Source organism: Gavialis gangeticus, unplaced genomic scaffold, assembly GCF_001723915.1.
Source record: "Gavialis gangeticus isolate Ggan-Ray unplaced genomic scaffold, GavGan_comp1, whole genome shotgun sequence".
NCBI classification, from domain to species: domain Eukaryota; kingdom Metazoa; phylum Chordata; order Crocodylia; family Gavialidae; genus Gavialis; species Gavialis gangeticus.
This window is the reverse complement of record NW_017729022.1, coordinates 11975939-11987023: the sequence shown is the minus strand read 5'-3', so window position 1 is coordinate 11987023 and position 11085 is coordinate 11975939. Positions and strand designations below refer to the sequence as shown.

At 41.7% G+C, this 11085-nt stretch overlaps 1 protein-coding gene and 1 long non-coding RNA gene across 4 annotated transcripts in view; one reads left to right on the top strand and one right to left on the bottom strand.

Moving 5' to 3' along the window:
* Nucleotides 1–10441, top strand: part of ZCRB1 (zinc finger CCHC-type and RNA binding motif containing 1) — a 32794-nt gene extending 22353 nt beyond the window's left edge. For all 3 annotated transcript variants that reach the window (XM_019514600.1, XM_019514598.1, XM_019514601.1), the window contains 7 exons: nt 2582–2669; nt 2828–2856; nt 7000–7111; nt 7233–7340; nt 8420–8529; nt 8638–8713; nt 9883–10441. In XM_019514600.1, coding sequence (XP_019370145.1) covers nt 2586–2669; nt 2828–2856; nt 7000–7111; nt 7233–7340; nt 8420–8529; nt 8638–8713; nt 9883–10014 — 651 coding nt within the window. In that variant the 5' untranslated portion in view covers nt 2582–2585 and the 3' untranslated portion in view covers nt 10015–10441. The remainder of the gene's footprint in view (nt 1–2581; nt 2670–2827; nt 2857–6999; nt 7112–7232; nt 7341–8419; nt 8530–8637; nt 8714–9882) is intronic.
* Nucleotides 10442–10957: 516 nt separating this feature from the next.
* The window catches only part of LOC109295652, a 15038-nt gene continuing 14910 nt past the window's right edge, over nt 10958–11085 (bottom strand). The window contains exon 3 of the long non-coding RNA XR_002096801.1: nt 10958–11078. This is a non-coding gene — a long non-coding RNA (uncharacterized LOC109295652). The remainder of the gene's footprint in view (nt 11079–11085) is intronic.

Genomic DNA, 11085 nt, shown 5'->3' with positions numbered 1-11085 from the left:
GGAGAGGGAGTGTCTTGACTCTTGAAGGCCTGAGGGGCAAGGCAGGAAGTCCTCCTGCCATTGCTAACAAATGACACTGGCCCCTGACAGATGTTACACCTAAGAAACAATTAAACAGCTAGTTGCATATAAATGTGTAACCCAGCCATGTATTTAGGCAATTAATGTCACAACAAAAAGAGAAACTAACCACAAAACTATTACACAAAAAATGTGCAACTGAAACCAGCCACAAAATTATAACACCTTAAAATGAATGTGTGACTGGGTAGACTGCACTGCGTCTCAGATGGAGCCCTAATCCAGTGCCTGCCAGCCATCAGTCAGGTGATCACCTGCCAGCTTTGGAGGGCTTCAGCGGCCCAGGGGGTCCCCAGGGGCAGCCAACAATCAGCCTGAGATCATGATCCCAAAATCGTGCATACTGCCATGTAGGTGTTGCTGACATCTGTTTACCAAAACTGGCCTTGGTGGTGAGAACTGCAAGTTGTAATTGATGCTGTTTTCTGGTATCGTCTAGGTAAATTGCTATCTATAGCTATTGGAGATTCTGCACATTACAGTAAATTAGCATGGCAGTGTGCCATAATGCAAGGACAGGATAGCTTTTCATAACCGCTTTGGAATACTGTGTTCTGCACCTGGATAACCAGACTTACAACTATCAATACATGAAATATGGTGCCAAGTCAGTTGGGTTAGGTCTTGTCACAGGACACAGGTGCCAAGCAGCCAGGAGTTTACGATTAAGCAGATTGCCTGCATAACACCACAAACTAATATATGTCCACTATGAACTACCTCTGGTTTTTTATTTGCTTAACTTCTTCATGCTATTTAAACTCATGCTAAAAGAAACACAGCCCCTAAACAGAGAAGGAAAGGAAAAATCAAAGCTCTGTGACTTAGCTACCACCCAAGCAGATTGCACTGGAGTAGGAAACAGAGGTTTAAAATACTTTGGAAATCAGCATGCAACAAGAATGTACTCTGTGCACACAACCACTGAAGACAGAGTTTAGATACTAACCAGGGTTTGATTTTGGTTGTAGCACTGTCATTGCCTAGTGTAAGGTAAGGCTGGCTTCCCTCCTGACTTCCTCACACTTCTCTTAAAAGAAAATAGTCTCCCTAAATTTCCCATCTTTACCAAAATAGATATCTGTGAAGTTGATGTAAAAAAAAAAAGAAAAGAAGTAGTTAAGTGTTCTTTTCCACTCCATTGCAATTTCTTTGTCACTAACTTGTAATGTTTTTTTTCCTGATTCTTTCCTGATGACTTACTTCAAAGATGTCTTGATCAGCAAACTCAACATGTTTGGTCTTCCTTGAGCAGTATTTTATATTTAATAAAGGCCACAATAAGATAACCAGGAAACAAATTCACTAGCAGTTTATTACATCTGAATGATGGCCCCAAAAAACTGAGTGGGGCTTGAAGGCAATGAGGAAACTGACTTGCTATGCTACTTAAAGGTACTTTGTCAACAAAAGACAGTGTCATTTTGATCCTTCATTTTTTTTATGTTATTCTGGGTTTTAGAACAAGTCACAAATATCCGATAAGTCAAAAGGAAAGTGATGCTGTATGTAGGTTTGTGTATCCTTAAAGTTGTAAGGAAGCTGCAATTTGGTCTCTTCTCCTCACTACCCCCCTTGGTTTTCTTTTGTTTTTTACCTATGGTTACAATCTAGTACACACTCAGAGGAGAACTGCTTCAATATATATACATATATTTAACTTTAAAAAGACTGGCTCTTTACCTCCATACATGGATGGGAGAAGGGAGTTTTAGAAGTGGGGGAGACACTGTGAGAAGTAGGGAGTGAAGGTGATCGAACAGCAAGAAGTGCTGTCAACAGAGCATTTGGAAGAGGGGATGCACATAGGGGAGATGTAGTCCATCGAGAAGGTTAAAAGGAAACCTCAGAGTTCAGGGGAACATGGAAAGAAGTGCTGGGAGCTAAGGCAGAAGTGGGTGCAGGGAACTATGTGAAGAAATTACCAGGAAATGAGAGGCTTTCATAACTATTTAAAATGTGGCACAGTATGTTATTCTGTTTAAAGTTAACACATTGTGCTTTTCTATTCATTAGGGTCTTGCTTTGAAGAGGTTTAACTTATCAGGATGAGTTTTTAAGCTTGGACTTGCCTGATTATATCCAGAGGGCCAAATCATTTAAAACAAGAGAAAAATACCCTTTTTACTTGTTTTTCAAATAAGTCTCATTAACTTCAGCAACTGGTTTAATGAGTGGAAAATTATGTGTTTTGTTTTACTCTGAAACCAGAATTGATTTCACATTGTTCAAGGATCATTTTAGTAATCACAATTGCTAACTGCATTGAGGTTGTCTCATAGTCAGTTTGTGATTTCAAAGCTGCATTGCTGCTCATGACTTTCCTTTACCCTGTGGAATATGAAAGTCAGTGTTGATTTCACATGAAATGGTAACGGGTTTTGAAGCCACTTTATTCTCACAATTTTCATGTGGCTATACATTCTATATTTTATTTTATTTTTATTTTTATTAAGATTGAGTCATTGAATTGAATCAATTAATTTTTCTCTATCCCCAGGAAAATGAGTGGTGGATTGGCACCAAGTAAAAGCACAGTGTACGTGTCCAACTTGCCCTTTGCTCTGACCAACAATGACTTATACAGGGTAAGTAAGCCTCTCCTTAAAGAGTTGCATTATATAATGGTTGCATGTAAGTGTCATATGTAAACTTTAAATATCTGAACAGTGCCCATTTAGATTGTATTGCTGTACTTAATTTGACAGCAGTCTGGTAAACTTGTCTATTCTTCTTTTTGTTCCAGATTTTTTCCAAATATGGCAAAGTTGTCAAGTAAGTGATCTGATGTGTATTTTCAACTTGGCATTCAATGCATGTTCTTTATTTTGGGCAAGTTATGCCCTTGTAATTTCTGTCTAGAGCAGGGGTAAGCAACATTTTTGGCTGGAGTGCCAAAAATACCCACAATGTCTACCTTGTAAGGTGCCGGAGTACTGTCATGCCAGAAAAACAAAACCAAGGCAGGGGGTACATGGCAGGACGTAGCGCATATTAATATAGTTAATAACCATAAATGTTGCTTTTTTTTTCTTTACAGTAAATACCAGGTTTTCTAAAAGTTCTAAACCTGGTAACAATAAATAAAGCTTAGTGTATACTACCTTTGTTCTGTATTCTTTTTTTGTTAAGCTTGTTGTAATGAGAGAGAGAAGAAAAAAGAGAAAAAGAGGGAGGGGGCGAGAAAGAGAGAGCAAAAACTGAGTATGAAACGATTTAGCAGAGGAAAATAAACTGACTAATATGAACTGGCTTGAGGAAGCAAAAACTAAGTATGAAACGATTTAACGGAGTGAAAAAACTGAATATGGATCAGTTTAACAAAGCAAAAAACCTTAATAATATGCAATGTTAAACTCTCAGTTTGCAAATCACAGAAAATCGGCACCGGCACCAACAGGCTACTGAGCTATCTGCTGCCCAGAGCTACGTGCTTCCCTCATATGCCGGGGGGGGGCTGGTGCTGCATCCTCCTGGCACCACCCGCTCCACACTGCCCTTCCCCCCACTGTGTCGTCCTGCAGGCAGCATCACCACCCCCCTCCCCCCCGATGTTCTCCTGACCCCATGAGTCTCTGCACCAGGAGCAGGGGCAGGGGCTGGAAAACACAGGCAGGGATGCAGCAATGCTGCCTGCATTCTGTTGACCCCGACCTTGGTGCCTATGGCTGAGTTTGTGAAACTCAGCACCACAGCAGGCATGGGGCTGGGGTCAGCAGAACAAAGACAGCGTCCCTGCCTGTGTTCTCTCGACCTCACTCCTGGTGCCTGCTGTGGCACTGGCAGCTTTTCTGAAGCTTTGTGAAGCATTCAGCATCACCCAAGACATTGGGGCAGGGTCAGCAGAACACGGGCAGCATCCCTGTGTCCCAGCCAGGGCTCTCCTCACCCCATCCCCACTGCCTGCCATGGCACTGGGAGCTGTGGCTGCTCCAAAGAGCTCGGAGCAGCATCTTACATTTTTTTTTTAAACTTTCCTCGGTACACCTCCTGGCACACTGAGGAAAATGTCTCCATGTACCACTAATTGGCACACGTGCTGGGGGTTGCCTATCCCTGGTCTCCAGTGTGGGACTATATTGAAGTTTTGGCTCATATCGGAATAGAAGGTAAGTTTCAGTTTACTGATAGCAATTGGGAGGTTTTTGCAGGCACACACACGTGAGCTTTCAGACTGGAGGTGAAAAGGAGCAAGTAGAATATAGTTCCAGGATCCTCATCTGACTTCAACGAATTCTCATTTTTCTTTTGACAAGTGTGGGTGCAAGGCAGTTCAGTGTACCTGCATTCAAACTATAAGAGGCTGAAAGAATGGAGCAGTGACTTGTAAGATACTGGACCTTCAATAGCTAATTATTTTGGTTATTCTTGTTTCTGTCTTGTCTTTATTTTCCACCTTCCACTTTCAAGTCTGTTTTGATTTTAGCAGATACTGCAGTATCTCAAGACATATTAGAGCAAAAGACTACCTTAAAGACTTGAAGAGGGCTTTCAAATGTCCAAGTGACAACTTCAAAGAGAGAAACTGCTCATAGTATTAAACAGTTGAGCAGGGAGAGCAAGATAAGAGTAACGGCTGCTAAACAGACAGAAAAAAACAAAAACAGCGCTTTACTTTAAACTCCGCACACCCCTGCGCCAAGCCCCATGCATGCCCAGAAGAGGCATCATGCCAGTTTGACCCAGTTCACCCAATATCTGTACAGATTAGGTACTTCAGCAGGGCTTTTCTTGCACTTTTGTGTAATAGCTGATTGAATCAACTTCAGATAAAATGTCAAAAAACCCTGCTGAAGCGCCCAACGTATACAGACACTACGGAGCCGGGTTGAACTAACATACTGCTGCTTCTGGTAAAGCACTGGGTTTTTTGTTGGGTTTTTTTTTTTTCATGTCTGTCAGCAGCCAACATGACTTCAAGCTTCAGTATCTCATCATCTGCCATGGCTAGAAATACTCTGGATGAGTCAAAACTCTTATGGGAATCAGTAAACGCTTCTAAATATTAGCTCTGGTATACTGGGCAGAAATTTAAAAGTGCAACTGTTGGTCTGTTGGGTTTAAAAACAAATAGTGTTAGCCTTTAACTCAGAGGCATGCAAAGTCCAGCCCATGAGCTGAATCGAGTCTGTGGTGGACTCCATTTCCCAGCAGGCACTGCCTGCATTGCTGCAGCTGGTTTCCATGAAGACCCCAGTAGCGGTGGCACTGTGACAACGCTGGGCCAGGGTTTCTGTGGCGATTAGTCCAAGCTGCACTGGCAGGGTTTGCGGCTGGGCGGGGAGCTGCTTCAGGACCAGGGATGGGATATTGCAGCGGTGACAGCGTGGTCCGGAGCTGCAACAAAGCTGCGATCCATTGCCTGCACACCCCAAATCTGGGAGGGAGATAAGGGGTGCCCGGGGTATGCGGGCAGCAGATCACAACTCTCTCCCAGCTCTGGGCCATGCTGTCACCCCTGCAAGATCTCAGCCGTTGCCCCAGAGCAGCTACCCACCCAGCTGCAAGCCTGAACCCTGCCAGCGCTGCTGGGGCCAGTCTCCATGGAAACCTTGTCCTGGCGCTGCCACTACTGGGGTCTCCATGGAGACTGGCCACAGCAACTCAAGCAGGGGCTCCTGGGAAATGAAGTCTGACTGTCAGCTGGATCCACCATTTTGCCCACCCCTGCCTTAACTCCTAAACAGAATGGGAACTACTGCTTCAAGGCCTTGATCACCAGCAAAATAACATTAGCAGTATAAATAAATATTATATAAAATCAACTTACTAGAAACTGCTAGTACTTACAGTAGTGAACTTTAATGATTTTAATTAGCTAAATTAACTAATTTACTACATTAATCAATTTTAATAAAATTACTTTTTCAGTACTTAATGAATGTCTGACAGTAATACATTTACTCTATTAAAATGAAAACCCTAATAGTCTATATTCAGTAGGAATTTAGTATAGTCAGTAGGAAATGCTAGTCAAACCATGGACAATAAGAAGAAAAACCCTTTTAAAGCTGGTAGAAAAAGCTATAGTGTAAGAGCCAATTTCTTTTTTCATGCTCTGAGTGCATACACAGACACAAGCATCTCTGCCTTTGTCACTTGAAAGCTATAAACTCCCAAACAATCTTTTTTTTCCCCTTAGGTAAGATGATAAAAATGAAAGAGGCAAAAACATTAAAGACTGAACCAGGAACAACTTAAGTCGGAAGCTTAGAGCATGCACTGGACTCTTCTAATTGGATTTTTGCTCTGCTGCTAAATAATGCTACGTTTAAAAAAAAAAAAAAAAGTGTTAGCAAGAAAAGTAAGGGCAATTCTTTTTATATCCTGGTGTAGTAAGCTAGCTCCAGGCAGACCCACTGGCATAGGAGTGAAGGCTCATCCAGAAGATAAGTGCCTTTTTTACACAAAAAATTAGATTGTGACCTACTTGCTTCTGCCCACATCCCAATTCTGCGGCTGCATGTTGCATTGCTGTGATACTGTTTGACCTTAACCAGGCCCCCTGACAGTCAGATGTATGAACTGCTCCATCTAAACAAGGATGTCCTGGACTAATATAACGTATGGCCATCTTAAGCTGAAAACTCCCCCATTCCACAAATTACTTGGGTCATGTAAAAGCTAGAGTATTCAACCCATTTTTATTGGATTTTTTTTTTTTTTTTTTACCAACATAAGGAACTTTGTTTTTTGTCTAGGTCTAGTCAGAATTTCACAGATGCTAATAAAAAGCCATATCAGCCTTTTATCTGGACTTTGCTCTCCTTGAAAGGTGTTTGCATAAAGTATTTTGCCTATCACTGTTTAATTAACATATATTGAACAAAGCTCTCGGAACTCCTAGGTAGGATTTTTTTCCCATCAAGCCACTTTTTTTTTCCCCCTTAAATGAGTGTCTTGGTTATTTGTTTTCAGAGTTACTATTATGAAGGACAAAGACACCAGGAAGAGTAAAGGAGTTGCCTTCATTTTGTTTTTGGATAAAGAGTCTGCCCAAAACTGTTCTCGGGCACTAAATAACAAACAAGTAAGCATCTGAAAAAGATTATAGCAAAAAGGGAGCTATTCAGATTCCTCAAAAGTATTGACTCGATGTTATTGACTTTTTTTTTTTTCCTCCTTGCCCTCCCCCTCCCCTTTTGGTTTAGTTATTTGGAAGAGTGATAAAAGCAAGTATTGCCATTGACAATGGAAGAGCAGCAGAATTCATCCGCAGGCGAAACTACTTTGATAAATCTAAATGTTATGAATGTGGAGTAAGTAACCTATGATAGATCTAAAATGTTTCCACTACATTTGTTTGTCTAATTTTGCTATTACTATTTTTTCCCCCCATAAAAGTGGTAGTATTCTTTGGGCTAACAGCCATCCATACTTATTCCATTTCAGCAGTGGTTCTAGCCTTATCTCTTCTGGGAATTTGGGATTTTTCAGAAAAAAATATTATGTGGTAATTATAAGTATATAGTCTGATACGCAGTCAGCAGCAGACTATATTTAGAACTTATAATGCTGCATTATCTTTTTTTTTTTATTAGAGCAGGTGTCAGCAATGTTTCTGGGCCAAATGCCAAAAACACCTGCAACCTCAACTTGTAAAATATTGGCATGCCAGGGGCAGATGTGGCTTGTGGGGGAGTCACCAGGAACCCGATCCTTGTTGTGGCAGTGCAGCCCTGGCCCCTTCCTTGCCATCTGCCCTGAGGCACATGTGCCAAGAAAAATGCCTTCAAGTGCCACACTCTGGCACCTGTGCTGGGGTTAGTTATCCCTGGATCAGAGTAACTGTTTTCTGCTTCACTTCTGAAAGCTTTTAAATTGGGAAAGGGAATTGTATATTCTACAACAGATCAGTAGGGGGGAAAGAAACTTTAAAAAACCAAAACAAATCAAAACTGTCCTCCTCCGACTCGCATATATCTCAAGAAATTTTTATTTTCTAATTTTAAGTCAGTTCCACACTTTAGTTTAAGCTAAAAATTTTAAAAGTTGAGAATTGTTTAATGCTAAAATACACTCTAGTAATTTAAATATCTACTTTCCTACCATACTGAAATAACATTGTATTTCTCAGTCAGATTGCTGATATAGTCAAGGCCAGAAGTAAATCGCTTGTACATTTTAGAGTTCATTCCAAACTTGAAGCTAATATACAGTATCACTGTTAACTTTCCACATTTCCAAGGTGAATTTTAAGGGAGGAATTCTTTTGTTTGTATTCCATATATTAATACAGCATTCCTTTCTTAATGTTAATTTTCTTCAGAATAATTTTCTTCATGTTTGGTACCTGCTTTTAATGGCATCTATTAACTAAGATTTCTTTTTCTCTAAGGAGGCAGGACATTTAAGTTATGCTTGTCCAAAAAATATGCTAGGAGAGCGTGAACCGCCAAAAAAGAAAGAAAAGAAGAAAAGAAAAAAAGTTGTTGAACCAGAAGAAATGTATGTGTATTTCTACATAAGAGTCAAATCATTACATTTTTGTAAGGGGATCTGAAATAAAACTTTATGCATCTTTTTTTTTCCATCTTTTCTGTTTATGCTACCTAGTGAAGAAGAGGAGGAAAGTGAAGATGAGGGAGAAGACCCTTCTCTTGATAGCCTTAGCCAGGCCATCGCTTTCCAGGTACTAAACTTAGGAATAGTGTATTTTGTCTCTAAATACTGTTTTGCATTATTTACTTATGTGAGGGGTGGAGAGGGTGGCAAGCAACAGCTACAAGAGTCCAGGCTACAAAACATACAGCAATCTTCCTTTCTGTCATCTTCAGCACACTGTTTGGCTCTCTTGTTTTATTTAATCTGTTGATAATGTGATTATTTTCTGCTTCTGAATGTTGCTGCTGCATTGAGTCCATTCTAAAAATCATTCCACTGGTTTGCTGGTTCTGTCTGTGGTTTATTTTTATGTTGGAAATTTTCTATTCCTGCAAATATCAGCATTCATTTCCCCATACCCTCCTCTATTCCTGACCCCTTTTGCGTAGCACATCTCATCAGATAAACATACGGATGCTTTATGCCTTCTTTCCATACCTGTGTCAAGACATTATTTTAAGTAGCCCCTCCCCTCTGCCACCCAACCCACCACTGTCTCCTGAACGACATTATTTTCTAAACCCACATGTGAGTGTTAACCATTCAACACTTGTCAAGTGGCACTTGCAATGGGGCTTGGTTCTTAGCAGAGGATTGCTGCAGAGATGGTATAGACATACCCAGAAAATAATTTGGGCACTTTAATAAACCTGAATATTCCCATGTGGGTAACATGCAGAATGATTAGGGTTAAATGTATCCTTCCTTGGAAAAAAAACAGGTTCTCCTTGAGATAATGACCTGTTTCCCCTTCTCCTCTACATGACAAAATATCAGTCTCTCCCTGCTTCCAAGACATCTCCAATGTATCCACAATACAAAGCACTTTATTTCAAATCCTGTTTTCTGTGTGTGCTACACTCCCAGGACTGCAAACAAATTGTTTTCTTACACTTGAGGTTGGCAATTGATCTTTCTGGCTAGCGCTAAAGATTGCTTGCCCAATAGCATAAAAGGACATCATTTGTTTTCGGAATCATTTTTAGAAATTGTTCTACAGGCAGCTGGTCCATTTAAGAGTGCATTCAATATAAATGGTTTTAAGGGTTTTAATTATAGCCTCAGAACTAATATACTAATATACTAAATACTATATAAAGTAGTATTTGAATGATCCGTTTAATATCATGTATATTGCCACAGAGAATTTAAAAAAAAATCTTCCCTCCCCTTTCCATTCTTTCAATTGCTTTACAGCAAGCCAAAATTGAAGAAGAACAGCAGAGATGGAAACAGTCTGCAGGGGAACCTTCAACATCAGATGATTCAAAACGTCCACGGATAAAAAAGAGTGCATATTTCAGTGATGAGGAGGAACTTAGTGATTGATATATGGACCTATTAATTGGTGTGTATATATATCTGTATAGTGTACATTTGTAAAGCTGTCTGTAGTACAGATTTGTTTTGGAACTAGAGAGAGCTGCTGTTTGAACTTCCTCTTACAGATTTCAGAATTCTGGTTGTTTCTAATACAATTTCTGATCTCACTTTTTAAAAGAAAACTCTCATTATATCTGAATTTTTAATCAAGAGAAATATGCACCCAAGGTGAAGTCTAGCTCATTCTACTCATAGTCTTTATCGCGACCATGGAATTCACCCACCTAGAGGCACCATATATAAGTTTTATAATACCATTGCTTGTTCCGAAATGAACATAAGTGAACTGTAGGCCTTGGTCTAGTCCAGGGGTCAGCAACCCCCGGCACATGTGCCGAGCACAACACGTGAGGCCATTTTGCTCTGCACGCCACCACCAGCCTGGGTTCTAGGCAGCTGCTGCCAGCCACAAAGCCCAGGCTGCTCCCAGGAGGCAGCTGGGCACCTGCAAGCCCTGCTGCAAGCAGACCATGGTTGGCAGCAGCTACCCAGAGCCTGGGCTGGTTGCAGCCAGGAGGCTGCAAGTATCTGCTCCGGGCTCTGGCATTGGCTCCATACCGGTGGGTGCACACGCGCCTTGGAGTGGACAGTGGGGGAGCAGCCTGAGGCAGTGCAACCCTGGCCTCTTCTCCACTGCCAACACAGAGCTGATGACTGGGCTCTGGAGCCCAGCGCAGCTGTTTGTAGCCAGCCTGGGCTCTGGGCAGCTGCATCAGTCAGCGGGCAGGCTGCAAACAGCTGCGCCAGGCTCCACAGGCCTGGCATCAGCTCCATGTTGGCAGTGACTGCATGTGTACCTCAGAATGGACAGCGGGAGGGTTGTGCTGCCTCAGGCCCTATCCCCATCGTCCGCTCTGAGGCGCGCATGCACCCACCAGTATGGAGCTGATGCTGGAGCCCGAAGCAACTGTTTGCAGCCTACTGGCTGCAACCGGCCCAGGCTCTGGGAGCTGCTGCCAACCATGGAGCCCAGACTGCTTTCAGCAGGGCTTGCAACTGAGCCTGCCTGACTACCAG